We start from the raw sequence: 19,996 nt of genomic DNA on the forward strand, positions 1-19,996 counted from the left end.
ATCTTTCTTTCCCTCTTAAACTAGCTCACTCTCCTTCTTCCAAATGTCAGAATGGAGGGACTCTAGAGAGGGTGGCGAACTTTTTCTGAAAAAGCTCAGAAAGGAAATAGATCAGGGTTATTTTTGGCCACCACGTCTGGTCTCTGTCACACATTCTTCCTGTTTTCCTTTTAAATTGTAAAAGCCATTCGTTGCTCGTGGGTCATACATGAAAGGCCATGGGCCAGAATTGGCTTACAGGCCCTAGTTTGCTGATGTTGAACTTTTTGTCAGCTAGTGAGTTCCCCATCAATGGAAGCAATCAAGTCATGGTTGGAGGACTTCCTGGCAGGGAAATCTTCAATGAGACTTAAGTGTCCAATGAATAACTGGACTGAAAACCTTTCTGTTCTTTTATGAACTTGGGATGTCTTAGTTCTAATTCGTCCCAGCTCCCGGGCATAATTCCTCATCTGCCAAAGGGTCTCGGATGTCCCCCACCAGCTTTGAAATTGTTCCCATGTGCTGCTCTGCCCCAGTTCATTGTGAAGCTCCGTGCGTGTCAGCTCAGCCTTTGCGTCAATACCGAGTGCTATGATTTAGAAAGTATCTGAGTTTAAGAGACGAAGAAGGACCCATCCTGACCTCGGTGTGCAGATAGTATCTGAAGCAGGAACAGCTGGAAACCATGAAAATCAAACTGCTCTAAATTGACCTTCAGCCCTGGAGATCTGACAACTAGACACGAATGGCAGAATTCTACCTTTCTGTGTAGACACACACAGGACTGATTCACATCGACCCAGAGTAGACGCAGCCTAAGCAGATAAAGACAGAAGCTTCCCCTCTTAACCCCAATTCTCTGTGTCGGCCCTGCAGGTCAATTCAAAAGGGGCTAATTGCACCACCTTTTAGCAAACAGCCGATGAGTTTTGACCACGTGCACAGATCAGAGTGAAGACGGCAGGCTAAGATGGTGTAGGTTCAAATCCAGCCCTTGCCTCTTAGCTGCAGTGATTTGGGGAAAATTACTTAATGTGTTCTTTGGGTTTTTTCATTTATAAAATGGGAATAAAATTAGTTTGGGAAGGAAAGCTATCACAGCTTACCTATAATGCATCTTTTATCACCTGGGATAGGGAGGGAGGAAAAAAAAATAACCCAGTCCATTCTGTTCGTAAGCTTGCTAAACCATCCTTGTAATGGTATTTTCTGGCAGAAAGATAAGAGAGAGTCCTTATGTGCAAAATGCTTCTTAGTAGGCTATCCCTGGTCTATTTAGAATGGAATGTGTAGCTACGGGGACAGTCCACTGGAAAATGCCAGTGTCAGCTGTGTAATTATCCAAGTATGAAATGAAGATGCTTTATGAGTAAAATAGTTCCTGTGTATAAGTGTATTCCCTGCATGTTTTATTTAGAGGCCTTATAAGTTTAACCTGGACCGGAAGGCCCTCTAACGTGCAGGGAAGAATCTGGGGAGTTGCACTGATGGTTTTAGACTTCACCTGTGCTTTATCATGAGTGGTGTCCTGAGAATTATCAGTAAAGTTTGATTCCGAAAACGTGTCTGCTTATTGTGATTTTATTTTGACAACTGGACTCTGGGGTGTGTTCATGTAGTTATTTTTACAAGAATTAAAGCACTTGGAACACGACCTGGTACATAGGAAGTGCTCAATAACTGTTATTATCAGAAACTGGTGTGAAGACTAGATCAGGGGCCAGGGGGAATGTGTTGAAAAAATTCAGAGCTGTGCATGGATGTGAATTCTCATCCTCTGCAATGGGTAAAAAAGCACAGGGTTTTAAAGAATCTGGGTTCAAATCTTGACTCCAACACTTACCAGCAGTTTTATGTTGGGGACTTTGTAACCTCTCTGGCCTTCAGTTTCCTCATTTGTCAATGAGGGTGGTTAATTCTAGTTTCAAGACTAATGTGCAGAGTAGGGGTGATGTGTAAGGCACCCAGCACGGGCACAACCAAGAAAGGTTAATGCCCGAACGCCATTACTGGTGTGGCAAGGGCAGGGCAAAGGGCAGGATGGGGCCAGAGAGGACCCTAGTCACTGCCTCTGGGTTTAATCAAATCACTTGTGGTAACCTGCCCTGCCTCCCTCTTAGAACAGCCCAGCAGTGACAGCGCCTGTCCTGGGCCCTTCTGAGCTCTCTGGTCATTATGAGCACCCACAAGTCCTTCTAGGTCTCAGGCCAGAACTGGCACTTTGGGGGAACTGGTGTTTCAGGTACAGGCCATGCTCACAGCAGAGATTCCTGGCTGCCCGAATTATCTGTGATGCACCTTTCACAGCACAAAGCTCTTGCTGGTGAGCAGCTGCTCAGCAGGGCCTCCATTTCCCAGCCCCTATGCCTCTAAGTCTGGCCCTGTGACTTGTCCTCACCACTGGAATATGAATGGAAGAGATGGGGTTACTCTGGGTCAAGGCTCTTAAGAAGCTTCCTCCATGTGCATTTCCCTCTCCTGCCTACTGGATGCAATGGACAGTGCATCCCCAGGACTGGTAGAGCCACAGCACCGACGGAGCCTGGGTCCAAGCCACCCACCTAAAAGGGACACTGGCTGTGGATGGTTACACGGATGAGGAGGTGAGTTTTACTGTGGGAGCTGTGGCCATTGGGGACCTATTTGTTAGGCAGCTAGCATTATGCTGACCAATACACCGATGTTAACATGACTCAGAATTCCGACCCGATCCGTCAGGCAGTTGAAGTGCACTGCTCAAGAATGCATTATTAAGGATCATTTTGCTAAGTCAGTGACCTCAGGACCGTTTTTTAAGTTAGTAAGGCTGGGTTAAAAGCAATGAGACCATTCTTTTTGTCTGCGGTTAAGGTGTTGTTGGGCCCTATAGCAGGTGTGCCGTCTATTTGTTGCAGAGATGAGAAAGTGATTGGACGTTTCCAACAACAGTACATACTCTTCAGTTCGGACTTCGAGATTTAAAAATCTAGTTCTATTTTATCTTTGCCTCCACCTCCAGTTTAGCACAGAGCAGGTGCTCAATAAATGCTTGTGTAATTGATTTGAATAGAATTAAACCTACGTCTGTTCTTTCTCTAATAAAGAATTTTGGTATCAGCTTAGCTAATCCTTTTAGTACATGCAGTTGGCTAATGCCTCCTCCATATTTCCACTGACATCATGAAACCCAGCTGCCTCTTCCTAAGGAACTTCAGGGATATGGCAGAACTGGGGGCCTGTGGCCTCCACCAGCTAGAAAGCCACTGTCACACCTGCTCCCAAAGCCTGCATCCCTCCTTCCTGGCTCCTTACTCACTTCTGTCACCCATCCCTTAACGTGTCTGGAATACTTGCTAGGTTCTCAGGGGAAGATAAGGAACCACATACAAGGTCCTTTCGTGGGGCTTATATTCTAGTCAGGGGGAGACACATGAAACCCGGCCTCCGCGGACCACCACCCACAGGCCACATCTGGCCCTCCACCTGCTCATGTAGGTAAAGTTTTATTGGGACACAGCCATGTACCCTTCCTCTGCACTGCCTGGGGCTGCACTTGCACTGCAGAGCTGCATCGTTGCGACTGAGGCTGCGTGGCCTGTAAAATATTTACTATTGTGCCCTTTACAGAAAACAGTCTGTCAATCCCTGTGTTAAACAAATGAGCAGACCGTGAGCTGACGAGGCCAGGAAAGATGCTGGGAAGGAAGTGAACCGGGATGATGTGATGGAGAGTATGCGTGCATGTAGGGCATGTGGGTGCACGGGTGTGGTGTGCATACCTGTGTGTCTGTGAGTGTTTGTGTCCAGTGGTGTGTGTGTGCCCGTGTATCTCACTGGGCAGGTGTCATCTCAGCCTAGAAGCCCTGTGAGCACAGAGACTGCCCCTCTGGGTCTGCACCCCAGTGTCCCCAGGCCTCGCCCAGAGCCACTGGCCGCCCAGCTCCAGGGGCACCGCTGTGAATGCTGCCCATGGTGGGGGGACACGTGGAGGCTGCGTGGGGCTGAACACCTCCCCTCCTTGAACCTCCTTCACCTGCAACGTGTGCTCCTCACTCATCCTCCTGTTAATTAGCCACCCCGCCTGGAAGGTGCCTTCCCCTTCCTCCAGCCGTCTCATCATGGCAGCGCAGTGTGTGTGTGTGTGTGTGTGTGTGTGTATGTGCGTGTGCATGCGCGCACACGTGTGAGTGCCTGGTGCCTCCCCCCAGTCATTCTACAGCCCATTCCACCATCTCATTATAACATTCTGTGGTCCCAGGTAGGGATGGGACATGAAACACGGTGGCCCCTGAAAATCAGCAGCACAAAAGGAGAGAGAGAAATTCAGCTCCATTTGTTCTCATAGAAACTTAGTGTTGTTTTCATCAACATAGGAACCAGGGCAGAGACGCAGCGCGGCAGCCCCTCCCGGAGAGGTCTGTACAACAGACCTCCCTGAACCACCTTCCTGGTCCCACCCTGGCCTGTGATGGGCCCCGGTGGGATCCAGACCCAGAGCCAGGGGAGGGCAGGGCCCTCGGTCCCACCCACCCTGGCCATTTGACAGATGAGGAGACTGAGGCCCCAGGAGAGGAGAGGATGTTCCTACTAGGAAAGCGGCAGAGCTGGGACTGAAGATGGGTCCCTGGGTAAACTGAGGCTCTGAAGACTTCACATCTACACAGGTGTAAGTGGGTGATGAGGGACCTGGGAGTCGACAAGTCCATCACTCCTTGCTCTGTGCAAGGAGGTGCCCATCTCTGCCTCTTCCTGAGCTACCAGGAGCCCTAAAGTAGTGAGCACACATCAAGTGCTTGGCACACACCAGGACGCGTGTACACACGTGTACACACAAGTACAGCACACAGGCAATGACCACTGCGTCTCGGACATCGTCATCGTCTCATCCCTGTATCTTCCACACTAAGCTGGAGCTTCTCTGTGGGCACAGACTGTAACCGAGTAGCTTTGATTCACCCCAAACCAGTGTATCCGGCTCACAGCTCTCGCAGCGGCTCCCAGCTGCTGGGCTGTCGTACGCTATTGTCTATGCATCTTTGGGGAGCCCGTTACCCATCCATCGGTGGGATGGAAATGAAGGCAGTCGCTGCATTTAAACAGGTGGACTCTCTTCCCCCTCCATCCTCAGTGGCCCTCGCCCCTCCCTGGACCCCAAGGAGTCATCTGTACTGAGACACCCCACCCTGGTGGCGCCGTGAGTCCCTGGGCCAGCCAGTGAGGAAGGAGGGACGCCTTACCTGGCCTGCTGCAGAAGGAGGCGATGATGGCCAGAATGCACATGATACTCAGGTAGTGGATCTAGGGAGCTTGGTCCTGCGAGAGAGCAGCCGTTGGGCAGGGAAGGAGCTCCTCCTCGATCCAGCTGTGTGACCTGGGGCAGGTCACTTTCTATCTCTGAGCCCCAGTTTCAGCGTCTGTAAAATTGGGACAAGGATGACCCCTAAGCTATCCCATCGCCGATTTTACAGATGAGGGAGTGAAATGGGATGTTGCCTTTGAAGAGGTTAGCACAGTCCTGGCACACAGTAGGTGGTCAATAAATGAATAACTAACATGTATTGAGGGCTTAGATGGAAGCAGGCAATATGAGACATTTTTACAGGCATTATCACATTTCAAAAATGCTCTTAGTCAATCCCTATTATTATGTAAAACACTGTATTTCTACACCTGCTGTCCTGACGAGGTGTAAGATGACTTAACTCCTGTCATTAAATGTGCCTGGAGGGGCTGTCACTTGTCTAGCACGTGGGGGTGGCTTCACGCTGGGTGTGGAAGGACGTTTAGGAAATTGCCGCCGCTCTAGCAGACCGGATGGTTGATGAGAACATGGTGTCACTGGCGCTGGGACATGATGAGTGTGGGAACAGGTGCTGGGGCACCTGAGCCCAGTCTGGAGAGACTCAGGGTGGGAGGAGTCTGTGCTCACCTCGAAGGCTGAGCTGAAGTCAGCCGGGGGAAAAGGAAAGGAAAGGAGTTCCCGGAGAGGGTTCTGCGTGGGCAAGGGCATGGAGGCACAAGAGAGACAGGCAGGGGTGAGCGGCAAATGTCCAGAACAGAGGGCGGGGGGAGAGGGAGGCCCCTCCGTGCCAAGTCCTCCAGCTCCTGCTGCAGGGGGGTCTAGGGTTGGGAGGAGCCTTGCAAGCTCTTGTATGGCTCTCTGCTAGGTCATTCATCCACCTATCCATCCACCCATCCACCCATCCGTTGGTCAATCCATCCATCCATCCATCCACCCACACATCCATCCATCCACCCATCCAGCCATCCATTTGCAGATCGTTCCAAGTTCCTCCTGGGCACCATGCACTGGGCTGGGAGGTGGGAATGTGGAAATGATAGAGGCGTGGTCCTCACCCCCACAACTCACTGTCCATCGGGAGAGAGAGATGTGTCAACAGTGAAAGCCACTGCTATGTGATGAGGTTGCAGAATTGCCTCTGGGGTCCCTGGGAACACAGAGGAGGGTGTCTCCCTCAGATGTGGGGTGAGGGAAGCCTTCCTGGAGGAGGAGGTATCCAAGAGGCAGAAGGGCTTCCTGAGTCAGAAAAGCAAGAGAAGCCAGTTGAGGAGGGAGCCCTGGGAGGAGGAAGGGGCCAGGCTCTTTGGGGGACTCCCCAGGCCAAAGGCCTAAAAGCACTGGGGCTGAAGCCAGGCCCACACAGACCTCGCTTGGGGAGTGACAGACACGTGTCCTCACCTGCAGCGTCAGTGTGATGGTGAGGATCCCAAAGAGCGTCATCAGCCCAAAGCCGCCAATGAGGAGGGGTCTCCGTCCCACGTGCTCGATGGCCAAGCCCTAGGTCAGGGTCAGAGAGAGACAGTTATGACTCCACTTTTGGCAGCAAGCGAAGGGGACCATGGTGCTGGGAACCACACTGGGGTCATGGCTAAAGGGCTCTCAGCTGGAGACTCTTGGCCACTTCCTCCGCTGCCACAACCAGGAGGAAACATCTCTTTGAGAAAGGAGGAAAGGCAGGGAGGATAAAGTGACAGATCATGGGCACTGGCTGTGTCCACACACTCACATTTCCCCTAATCTTCCTCATTGGGGACGGTGGGCTTATCTGCTGGGAGTCTGGAAAAGCTACAGAACGTATGTGGTTCCCAGCCCTTCCCCCACCTTTGGCTCCAGTGGGCGGGAGGCAAGCATTCTCCATCCCTCCGTGTCATGTCGTGTCGTGGGTGCTCTAGGGGCAACTCCCAGGGCAGAGGTCCAGGGGTGGGAGTGGGCAGAGAAGGCTCCGCTGTTTTTCACTCTGCCTGTGCCCGGGCAGGTCAGCTTCATTCTGGAGTGTGAGATCCGTAACCCGAGGTGACTGCAGCCCCTGAAACCATGTCCCCAACCCAGCTTCCCGCAGCTGTAGGGCTGTCACCAGCCTCCGTCCAGCTGTCCCTGTGTTTCCATCTCAGGCGGGTAAGCACAGACTCTTCACTGAGCTCCTTCAAATGCCAACGGCCCAAAAACATCCTGATGGAAGTTTCAGAGACAGGCAGCCTGGGGCTCATATCCTGGGTCTGCCGCTTTCCAGCTGTGTGGACTCCGGTGCACGACTCCCCCTCCCAGAGCTCCAGGGCCTTTATCTGTGACAGAAGGACCAAGTACCCTCCAACAAGGCTGTCTGCAGGGTGGGGAGGGTTAATAAGAGGCTGTGTTCAAAACACAAATAAATCTTCTGATTATGTCCAGTGCCATCCTCTCCTCTTTCCTCCTGCTGCAATTTCACAGAAAGAGGACGCTGAGGATCAGAGGGATGAAGTAACTCAGGGACCATCACACGACCATCAAGAGGTCCATCAATAAGTGAATTGCTTAAATAAACACTGGAATATCCAGATGATAATTACGTAGGAATTCATATTTTTAAAAGAACTTAAAATAATATAGAAAAATCCTCAGGATATGATTTTAAGTGAAAAGAGCTGGGCATAAAGGTATACCAACTTATGTACAGTTCTATAAATTACAGTTATGTGAAACTAACACACTCTAGAAAAATATAAACAAAAATAGTTTATAACGGCTACCTCCGCTTGGGGGATAACATTGGCTTCTTAGTTCACTTGTTATTTTTCAGTCTTTTCCAAATCTTTTATACAACATTTTTGCTTAAAAAAAAAAAGACTAGCTAAAACTTGGAGATGCAAATCCCTAGCTCCTGAGTCACAAATCTTTACTTTTTCCTGGTCTTCAATGATTTTCAATACTCACACTGGCAAATTTTCATCACTGCATAGAATGTGTTTTTGCTACAATTAAGGATGTCAGAGCCATTCTTATGGTTAAAGGTCTAAGAGTCTAAAGTTACACTGGCACTGGAGGCCATGGCCACTCATAACTGGACCGTGTGGGGGCTTCACCTCATAAGCATCTTGGGGGCTTTGGCTAGTGTCCCCAGTGACAGGGCACTAAAATGACTGGAGAAATTACCAAGACAACTGCACCAGCCATCGGGAGACACTGAGCACCGAGGCTGTTACACTGAGATTGACATGTGCTGCACTGTCACATTGAACTTGTTACTGACTTCAGTGTTTTTAGTATTTTTCATTGTTTCGGGGTTTTTTTGTTTGTTTGTTTTAGTTTCTTCAAAGGCACCACCATCAATTTCAGAGTCAGAAAGTGTACCCCAAACACAAACCAGTTGATAATCACTGTCTCACACCATGATGCCAGCATTTGAGTACTTGGTTGGGGGCAGGAATTTGGCCGTTTCGTGTCACTGAAGCCTCTGCGTGAACCAGTAATGTGAGCCAAAGTAAAGCTGGAAATATTGTCCTTGATTTGGAAACACTCTGTAAATGTGGTCTAGGAAGACGCCAAGGAAATGGCTGTGAAAGAGGAAGAAGAGATGGAAACAACCCTCTCCATCCTAGTGGATGGAAGGTCAAGTTTGCAGGGCTCCTTTCTTCCCCCTTTAAATAGCACTGAAGCGCAGTCCATCGAAAGGCATTACAGTAAACATGGTATTTCCACTCAACATTGAAATCATTAGAGAAGACATTAACTCAACGTCAACAGCAGCCTCTGAAGGTTACTGGCGTTAGCTGGGGATGACCTGTTTGTCTCCTGATGCTCCCAAGAAAGTCCCTCTGGGGACTCCTGAGCCAGGGTCATTCAGCAGCCATGTACATGCACCTTCTGCCCACCCCACAGTGCTAGGACCAAATGTGGAATAATAATGGTATTTTAAAATCAACTTCATTGATGGATATGTAGTTAGATTCAGTAAAAATGTACCCATTTTAATCATCGTACAGTTTGGTATGTTTTGACAGATTTATACACCCATAAAACCCTGGCCACATCAAAATACAGAACATTTCTGTCATTTCAAAGTTCCTTTGTGTGCCCTCCCCTGGCCCCAGGCAACCACTAATATGCTTTTCATCAGTCTAGATTAGTCTAGATTAGTCTAGATCAGATGAGAGTTCCACACTGGTTATTGAAATGCTTTTGAGATTCATCCGTGTTGTATATGTATCAATAGTTGATTCCTTTTTAGTGCTCAGTAGTATTTCATTGACTGGATATACCACATTTATTTCTCCACTCATCGGTTGATGGAGACTTGGGCTTTTTCCAGTTTGGGCTCTTATGCCCTTGGGGAATGTTATGAGTCGAAATGTGTCCTCTCCAAAAAAGACAGGTTGAAGTCCTAATCCCTGGTACATCAAAATGTGACTTTATTTGGAAATAGGATCTTTACAGAAGTAATCAAGTTGAAATGAGGTCACTAGGGTAGGCCCTAATCCAGGATGACTGGTATCCTTATAAAGAGGGGGAAATGCGGACACAGACACGCACACAGGGAGAACACCATGTGAACATGAAGGCAGAGGTCAGGTGATGCTTCTACAAGGAATGCCAAGGATTGTCAGCAAATCTCCAGGTGCTAGGGCAGAAGCCTAGAACAGAGTCTTCCTCAGCCTCAGAAGGAATCTACCCTCCAACACCTGGTTTCCAGCTTCTGACCTCCAGAATGCAAGACGATAAATTTCTGTGTTGAAGCTGCTCGTTTGTGATACTTTGTTATGCACCGCTAGCAAACCAATACAGGCAGCACAAGTCTGATGGAGAGCAGGGCTTGGCTCCTTGTCTGTTAAATGATTAAACACATGAAGAAAGAAGAAAGGGATGGAGGGAGGAAAACATGTATTTCATGTATTTCAAATATGACTCAATCTAAGCCTCCAAATTTGACTTAATGTGCCTTTAAAGTCTTTTACATACATCACTTCTTGTGAATTTTATAGGTCGATCTCTGTCTATGTTGCATTCTGTGTATACAGCTGAGCATAAAGTGTCTGACTTGCTCAGCACTTGGCAGAATCCCTGACATCTTAGGGATGGCGGGGTCCTGGGAGAGCTCCTTCCTCTACAAGATCATGGAAGTTACCCTTTCATTCTGTCCTATTCCAGGCCGGCCCTTTTCTGATTCTGCTGGTTCCCGCTGAACTCAGCCTTCACCTGGCTTGATTTGCTGCTCATGAGCACACGGGCCACATGGGCTGACAGTGTGCAGGGCTCCAGAAAAAGAAGGTTCTGCTGGTGGGAGCTCAGCCTCCCTCAGAACATCCGAGCTGACTGCTTGGGGCAGAGGGCGTGGACCCCAGCCAGAGGCAGAGCGCTCCGTCTAGTTAGCGGATGCTTCTTTCCTCCAATGGCTTTAACCGAGTCTCACTCAGTTAAGCAACTATGCACTGTGTGCTTCTGCAATTATGGGCCGGCCCCTCGCCTAGCAGAACGCGTGCAGAGCAGGGCAGACGAGGTTTGCAGAAATACGGTGGGATAACTACCATCGCCATTTCTTCAAACCTACTGTGTCTCACACACACACACACACACACACACACACACACACACGCAGTCGGAACACTGGAGCAAGATGCCTCCCAGACTGGGGACAGCCCCCACGTATCCCAAATGGTTGCCCTTGACCCTGACACTTTGGGGCTGGCGGGATCCCTGAGGAGCTCTTGCCACACCAGCAGTGAGTGACGCCCCAGGCAGAAACTGGATTATTGCTAAAGCTTCAGTTATGGAAGGATGGGGGAAAGGAACAGGGAATGGCTTCATTATCACCAGCTCAGCTCTGCCACCAAGGCAGAGTGCCTGAGGAAACCGTCAAGCTTCAGTGTTACTCTGAACGCCTAGTGCTTCTGTTTTAAATATGCCAGCGCTCATCTTTGCTTTCACAAATCTCGGTCTGAAAAGAAGCAGAGGCCATGGAAAGCTGTGGTTATCTGCCAGTTAATGGAGTTTTTCAGTCTGTGTTCAGAAGACGGGGTCTCAGAAGTCATTTTCGACTTGGAACAGGCTCTCTCTAAAGTGAAAGCTGAAAATAATTCACTGAAACATAAACTTTGTTTGGAAATTTCTGTTTAAAAGATGAATGTGTGTGAGACATGTGTATCTGTTTGGGTCAAAGGTTGAAGAATGAAAAAAGTAACTGTTTAAATGATTGTTATTCCAGGGTGGTCTGTGATCCCCAAGTATAATAGATTAAAATGGTCTTGAGACATTTCAACCAAAGGGCACAGTCAGACATGGATTGAAGCCCACGGGGAGAGCAGGAGAGGCGGCCCGCAGACCAGGCCCCTCCAGGTTCCCAAGTCCTGGGAGAATCTTTTCCTTTCCAGTCACTTGAGAAGTGGCTTGAGGCCAGAGCTGCCGTAACTTCTAAGGGGAACACATCTCACCCTCCTGCCCATCTCGAGAAAGGAAAAGGTAGACCTTGAGAGGCTTATGATCATAGTTTAAACTGTTCTCAACTCTGGGCAAATGGAAAAAAATTGGTCCTTAATGAATAGGAATTGAGAAAGAGACACTGAGTGGCCAGCTGGCTTCAGAATCAGTGTGCTCACATCAGGAGCCTGGAGCCCCGAGGCATGTCTCCACCTTCCTTTGATGCAGGAAGCTGTAGGGCAGCCCAGACACAGGGGAGCCGAAGGAGGCTACCGGAGAGATCGGGAGGAGATCAGAAGATGTTTGGTGGAAAAATGAAGCATCAGGCACATATCCTGGGAGTCAGGGAATGTCCTTGGCCAAACTCAGAAACAGAACCACCTGACGGAAGCTATTATCAGTGTTGGGAGTGGGTGGGAGCAGTGACGGCGGGGAGATGGCTCCCAGGGAGAAACTGCCTGTCCTGACTCTGCACGCCGTCTTCCTCACTCCCCTTCTAACCCCCCTCCCGTGAGGAGGAGCCCTCAGAACCAGGAGAGTCCCCATGCCCACATGCAGACTTCCCACCGAGGCCACAGATGGCCTGAGTGCTTCTTGAATGATGATGTGAGCGCAGGATCCAAAAAGCTGCTCAGCCTGAATTTTAGTTCCTCAGCTCTGGTGGGTGTTGCCTGGTTGGATGGAGCCTCTGACAGCCACCACGCCTTCCAGGGAGTTTGGGGGCCAAGGGAGAACTCTGGTTCTGCTTTTGTTTGCTGTGGCACCCACCTCTGCTAAGTTCCTGTAACCTTTGTTCGATAAACTGGGGACTTAATCTCTCAGTGGAGGCTGTGGGGGGGAAGTTTCTTCCTGCCACGTTGTGACCCATAGAAATGCCGCAGAGTCGTCGTTCAGCGGTGGAAGGGTTTCCTCCGCAGAGGAAGATGAACTGAACTCAGTTTTGGTGCCAGCTTTAGAGCGTGTTCAGTCTGATGATTCACTGGGCAAAGCAGCCTCTTTTCAAGCCTCCTAACAGTCTCCCCGCTTCCGTCCTCCCCACACCCCTCCCCTACACCTACTTCTTTACAGTGGCCGGAGGGATCCTTTCCTAACGCAACATGGCATTCTGCTTTTGATCCCCTGGGTTGAGTCCCTCCAGATCCCCAGCCCCCCTGCCATCCTTCAAACCTGCAGGCGTGTTCCTACTCCCATGTAAAGCCTCTTCTAGACACCGTCTGCCTCTCCAGATGCCCTGTGTCCTGGATAAGGATCCACAGGACCAGATCAACAGGCCCCCTAGCCCGCTGCCTCCAGAGGGTGTCCGCCAACAAGGCAGCAGTAAGAAATCAGAAGGAGGGAAGGGAACCTGGGGATGGTCCCCCGGTCCCCTTCCTACAGGTGAAGTTTGGTTGGCTGTGTCCCTCTACTGAAGGTCACGGCTCCTGATGCGTGGCCCACCCACCCTACAGACCCGCCAACCCCGAGTTCGTCTGTCCTCTGACCCCTCCGGTCACTGGGCCGACTCCTGCTGGGGTCTGACTGATGCAAGCCTTCCTTCTGGCTACTCCCTCTGCCTGGAACGTTCTTCCCCGGGTGTCTGGGTGACAGACAGCTCCCTCAGCCCTGGATCCCGACCATGGTATTTAATACAGCAACCCGCCCCACCTCTCCATCCCGCTGCTCTGCTCTACTGTCCTCACAGCCTCCCACACCTTCTAACCACCCTGCAGGTGCCCGCTCGCTCGTGCCATTGTTTTGGTTGGTCCCCCCGCTGGGAGCTCGCCTCCTCCTGGGCAAGGACCTGTGTCTCTTTCAGCCACTGGTGCATCCTGCGAACCTGGGCCATGCCTGGCACAGGGCAGGGGCCCACCTGGCACCTGCTGAATGTTGAAAGAATGACGCTCTGGCTCCGTTTCATCTCCCAGGATTTTAGGAGGCAGCAGGGCATGCTCACGTCTTTCTGTAACATACGTTTGGTTCTCTTCAGGAATGCTAATAACCAACAATGACTGGGCTCGTTTGCCAGGGGTTGCTGTCATAACGAATCGCAAACTGAGTGGCTTAAGCAGCAGAAATTTCTTCTCCAGAAGGCCTGGAGGCTACAAGTCCAAGATCAAGGCAGTGGCAGGGCCGACTCCCTCTGAAGGTGTGGGGAAGGGTCTGTCCCAGGCCTCTCTCCCAGCTTCTCGCAGCTCCTTGGCTTTTGCGGCCTAACGTCAGCATTCACGTGGTGCTCCCTGTGTGAGCCTGTGTCCAAACTCCCCCTTTTATAAAGACACCAGTCATGTTGGATCAGGGCTCCAGGGGGGTCTCATCTTAGCTAATGACATCTGCGGTGACCCTATTTCCAAGTCAGGTCATGTTCTAAGATACTAGGGGCTAGAGTGTCAACATACGGATTTTCAGGGGCCACCATTCAACCCACAGCAACAGTTAACATTTATTAAGTGCCTGCCCTGTGCCAAGCGCTGCGAATCGCTGTAGGATTCTCGTGATAGTACCTGCTGAGGGAGAGATTTGCTCTTACTCCACGTCCCCTAAGAGAAAACAGGGGCTCAGAGAGGCTGAATAACTGGCCCAAGGGCACCCAGCTGGTGAGCGCAGCGCCGCGGTGAAGGAGCAGGAGACAGACAAACTTGCTTCCCTGAGGCTAAAACTGCTTGCTGATTCATTACTAGCTTTAACGCAGAGGCTAAGCTCCAGGAAGGAGGTAACAGGCTATAATCGCAGAAGGACAGACAGACCCGCTGGAGTTCCTCCTGACGCCAGGAAGATTTACCGAGGCTGAGAGGATTGCAGCAGCACCCTGCAAAGCGCCCTGACTGTTACCACCTTTTCTGTTCCGTTCAGTTTTTCTGTAAATACCTCAAGACCCCACCCCAAGATGGATTCACAGCCCCTAAGGCATGAGCCTGGTATGACTCCCCTTCCCCTGGCAAAGCAGCAAAGTTCTGCTCTTTCTGGATTCTCCCAAAACTCTGCCCCCGAGTCTCAGTCGTCTTCTGGGGTTACAGAGGCTGGTTTTGCGGCAACAAGGGCACCTCGCCGTTCTGCATCATCCCCTCCACCTGCTCTCTCCTCCAGCGTGCGCTGGATCCAGTGGCCAGGGATGCAGCAGGGAACACGGGAGGTTTTGATGGTGAAATCGTGGAATTTGTTGGGAAGCCGAGTGACTGGTGGAAACCAGTAGTTTTTGTTTGTTTGTTAATTTGTTTGTTTTACTTAGTCTCTATGGTGTAGTCTGTTTCAGACGATGGCAGAAATTTCCTGCCATGACTAAAGAGTAAGAGTGACATGTGAATTCCGTCTCCCCTGATTTAAAAGAGGACAGCCTCCCTGCTTCTCAATGGAATGAGCCTTGTGCCTCACCAGCTGCCGCCTCACGTGGCAGTGGACCCTTGGGTCCTGCGCCCTGAGCGACACTCTGCGGATGCTCACTCATCAGAGACCCAATGCTGCACCTTGAGAAGCTATTTGGAAAACCAGCTGTTTCTGCAAGGCGGCAATTATTTACAGCTGCCCCCGCTGATGAGCGAAGCCAGGAGCCAAAATTAATTGCAGATCAAAAGAACAAAAATGTCTTTCTCTGTGTTATCAGGTCCTGGAGCCATTTGAAGAGAATGTCAAAATCTCAAGAAGAAGAAAAAAAACTTGGAAAGTCCTTTCAGGCAGGCCATTTCCCCCTGGGGCTGGATGAAACAGCACGCAGACATTTGGAAACAAGGTCACACAGGCTTTGGAAGGGTCAAGGGATGCCCTGAATCTCGACCCCGCCAGGACCGTCCAGCGGGCCTCCACGTGCTCTGAGTTTCGTTTCCATGACGTGTTCTGGAAGCTTGTGCATCCGTTTCCTGTGGCTGCTGTAACAAGTTACCACCAACTTTGTGGCTTTTTGGAACCTACATTTATTCTCTCACAGTTCCCGAGGTCACAAGTCTGAACCAGGTCTCGTGGAGCAAAGATCGGTTGCTGGCAGGGCTCTGTCCCTCCGGGAGGCTCTCAGGGAGGACCTGTCCCCCGCCTTTTCCGGCTTCTCACGGCTGCCCTCACTCCTTGGCTTGCGGCCTGGCCCTCCATCATCAGAGCCAACAGCTGCACCACCTCTGCTTTGGGCTTCACATCTCCTTCTCTGACGGACCCTCCTGCCTCTCTCGTAAGGGCCCTTGCAATTCTATCGAACCCACCCAGACAATCCAGGATGACCTCCCCATCCCCCAACCGTTAACTCAATCATGCCCGCAAAGCCTCTTTTGCCCTGTCAAGTAACATATTCTTTTCCTAGCAATTAGGACATGGACATTTGGGCAGTATTCTGCCTCCCACAGGTGGACGTGGTTAGGTATCCATTTTAAAGATGAACAAATCATTTCAGAGATGTTGGGCACTTTTCCCAAAACCACAGTTGGTAAAAGGATGATTAGGATTTGAATTCAGAGCCACCAGGCACTAAAGCCTGAACTGTCTCTCTGCCAGAACATTGTTCCATCCCAGACTCCCAGCCTCGTGCTGAATTTAACCTCATGGTTTTCCAGGGATTGGAGTAAATGCTACTATTTCTACAACTGTTTTCAATGGACAGTTCTGCATTTTCAGCTCCTTAAGAAGGTAAACTAGGAGGGAGCACACACTGGGGGCTGCACACAGGGCCACGGGCAGGCTGCCCTCCACCTGGCTAACTCCCGCTGGCCCTTCAGCACTCAGCCTCCTGGGCCCCTCCTCCAGGAAGACCTCTTGGATCCCCTCACAGGAGAACCCATCCCACACACGGCACACATCTGTTTCTGGGTCCTTTTCCTTAGATCACGATAACTTCACTAGTGACCTCCCAGCAGGAACATGATATGGGTGCCCCATAGCTGCCTGGCATGGGTGAATGCGTGGATGGATGAATCCACCACCAGAACTATGAAGCTGTCATTCCCATTCTGGGCCCACACGGGGGTGCCCATGCCTCTAAAATGCACATAATCCAAATGACCATGGCCCGTCATGATCCAAACTTGAGGAGAGCAGCGGGCAGACTCTCCAGAGGCTGTGACTCCCTGTTCTGATTTGAGAAAGGTCCCCTCTTTCTCTCCCAGGAGGGTGAAGTCATTTACCTCCTTCCTGGGATTAGTCCTTGCAAGAGGTACTTCATCAAACATTGTCAGCTTTTAATGAGGGTGATCGGCCAGCTAGAGCATGGGGACCAGAAGGAGGGGCTTCTGGAATTAGAGGGACTGAGGTTGCAAGCATCACCACTCCCTCTGTTCGGTCCCCTTTCAAATGGGGGCAGTAACCAGACCTTCAGGAATGATGTGCACATTCGTGAGATCCCACATAAAGTCTCAGGGTCTTGGGGAGCAATAGGGTCCTAGATGTGAGTGCTACCCACTCCCTCAGGTTCTGACCTGTTGGCTGTGTGATCCCGGGTAAGTCGTTTCTTCTGGTCTTGGTTTCCGCAACTGCAGAAAGACTGCGAGAGTCCCTGTAAAGTCCTGCTCTCCTGGAGGATATCCACCATAGCCTTATTAAAAAAGACAAATAGTGGGACCCTACCTAAACAGAACAAGAAGAGCTACCCCTCCCTGAGTCACATCACGTGCCATGTGTCCACTTGTTTAATTCTCACTCCGTCCCTATGAGGCAGGGATGGTGTCATTACAGAAAAGGCGAATCGAGTCACAGAGCTGTTGAATAACTTCCTGGGGTCACGCAGTTCAAAGGGGATAAATCTGGGATTCCAGGCAGTGTGGCTCTGTCGTCTGGGCTCCGAGTAGAGACACTCAAGAACCCTGCCCCACAGACAACGGTCACGGAAATTGCTGCATAGCTTCTTTTTGGAGAATGATACGCTCTCACAACTGGTGTTAACTCAGAGGGGATGATGCTCTACCTGCTTTTCTGTACATGTGTTATACTTCAATTAAAAATTTACTCAAACAATAAATAATAAAATGGAAAGTCATTCTGACATAAGTTTATGTGGACAAAAGCAGAATTAAAATTAGTCTATAGATAGGATTATACTGAGTAAGGTCAGCACAGTCATCTATGTACAGAGAGCACCAGGGGAGAGTTTGCCCAACTTACTTGGGTGGTATGATCACAGGTGATGGATCCTTTGCTTCTATTTTCTGTATTTTACAAATTTATCCTAATGAGCTCATGCTGATTTCTTATAACAACAAAATACTTTACCAAAAAAACCCCCAAAACAAACCCTGTAATTTTCCCATCACTTTCATTCCAGGCTGACTGTGCTCTCCTGCTGATCGATGTGAAAATTAATGACAATTGGTTGGGGTCTATAATGTGAGACAAGAACTCTGGGAAACTTACAGATTGTGAAATATCAAGATACTTTCTCTCTAACAAAAAGACTGCCAGTGGAAGGGGAAGGAGATGGAACATCAGTCCTCAACACTTTTATAACATCCACTTTTAAAAGCATCTTGTTAGAATGCCCCATTAAAAGCAAGGGGCAAAATAAAGTGTTCTTTTGAAAATGCGCCAGAAATACAGTTGGAAACCTCTGCCTGTTGCACTGGCATCAATCTTGTCAGTGTAAATCAGTAAGCAAGAGTAGAAATAAGGTCATCAAAGTCAAGGTTGAAGAGACAGAAGTAGCTCCTAAAGGGGGAAACTGAAGATCAGAGAGGTTGAGTGCGTTGTGACATCACAAAGACAGTAAGTTTCAGAGCCAGGACTCAAATTTCATTCGGTCTGATTGCAAAACCTCTGCAATTTCTGCTAGATTCAGAAATCTCTAAAGATTCATTTTCCCCCAATGTTTACTCTATACATTGGAGGTTGAGAAGGAGTGATGAGATCTGTGCCCCTCTTCTTCTGGACACTGTTGCTTATTATAAAAGTATCCTTTCTCCTTTCCTTTGCCTTGAAAACTCCCACATGTTTGGGACAGTCATGGTTTAAAGTCAGCTAATGGTTTTAAACTTAGGCTCCCCTGGACTCTGATCTGGACTCCCAGGGAGACATGGCTCTCTCCACTCAGTGCTCATCATAATGTGTCATTCAAAGAAAGAAGCTATTTATTAACAGGGAGACAACAGGGAAACAAAATGTAGACAAGAATACTCTTTAGATGGGCGAAATGTCAGTGATAAACTGCATGATAAACTCCCCAAATTCAGACATCTGTGGAGTGACAAAGGGTATGCTCTCTTAAAGGCATGTCAGTTTGTTACCAGGGGGTCCCCACAGCGCTGTTTACCATCCCCCCAGCCCCGCATGATGTTCTCAAGAATAACCCTCAATTTACTTACAGAGAAGATGGAAGCCAAAATCTCGATGCCACCTGTGCTCAAGGTGATGTAGGGGATCTTTTCTGGAGGGATTCCAGCATTTCCAAAGATACTGTTGGTGTAGAACCAATCTTTAGAGCAGGAAAAAAAAAAGAAAAAAGAAGGCAGGAAAGTCAGTGAGAGGTATGTATTTCCCAAATTAAATTCAGGTACTTGGTAGTCTCTGAGATTTGCTACTAAATCCAGAGTCACAAGGTGGAGGTATGCGGTGTAGCCAATCACTTATTTTCTGCCTTCTCCCACATTTCCGCCTCTCCATCACTAACCGAACTCCTATGTTACTAGGAGCAACATGTGCTCAGCTAAGTGTGGCAATGAGATATGAACAGAAATGTTGGTGGGGCTTCTAGTAATCCTCCTTAAAAGGAGATTTTCTTCAAGGAGTTGTGATCCCATTTTTGCTCTTCTGCCTTTCTGCTGTCAGGATGGTGAATGTGATGGCTGGAGCTTCAGCAGCCCTGTTGGGACACTAGGTGACCTCAGGACAGCATTGCTTTTAGTTTTCACAGTAACTTTGTGAGAATTAGAAATGGTCCCTGATCCAAAGACACTTTACTGTCATCCATCGGAAAAATTGTCATAATAAATCTGTAATGGGTACAATGTGAATGAAGCTCCTGAGAGTTGTGCAACACACAAGCTGCATAACTATATATAGAACCCTTATGAGATGGAAGCCACCTGTTCAGATGCTGGAGCAGGAAGTTAGAAGGAACCTCTGTCCTTATTCACTAGAGTGATTTTATAATTCATTACCCAAACCTGGGTACTTTGGAGAGTGTAAATAATTATTCCAGGACAGCAGGCATAAATCGGGCCTCCCCTCAGCAAACCAGAGTATGTGGTCCTAGGGCTGCTGTGCCAGCCCTCCCAATTTCCTTCATGTGAGAGAAGGCCTATATTGTTTATGCTCACAGGGCATCAGACAATCACTGATTTGAAGTTTGGAGACCTGGCTCCATCTTGAATTACCTGTGTGACCTCAGGTAATTCTCTCTGCCCCACTGAGATTCCTTCTCCTCCGAGATCAAAAGAGGATAGTCACACCCTTCCTGGGAGATGT

General features: G+C 49.4%; 1 protein-coding gene across 1 annotated transcript in view; it reads right to left on the reverse strand.

Annotated features, from left to right (window-relative positions):
* Positions 1-19,996, reverse strand: part of SLC2A9 (solute carrier family 2 member 9) — a 201,561-nt gene that overhangs the window by 79,732 nt on the left and 101,833 nt on the right. Inside the window, 3 exon segments of the mRNA XM_032496859.1 lie at positions 5,199-5,274; positions 6,662-6,760; positions 18,895-19,004. Of these exon segments, the coding sequence (XP_032352750.1) occupies positions 5,199-5,274; positions 6,662-6,760; positions 18,895-19,004 (285 nt within the window).

The sequence above is a fragment of the Camelus ferus genome, chromosome 2 (genome assembly GCF_009834535.1).
Source record: "Camelus ferus isolate YT-003-E chromosome 2, BCGSAC_Cfer_1.0, whole genome shotgun sequence".
NCBI lineage: Eukaryota > Metazoa > Chordata > Mammalia > Artiodactyla > Camelidae > Camelus > Camelus ferus.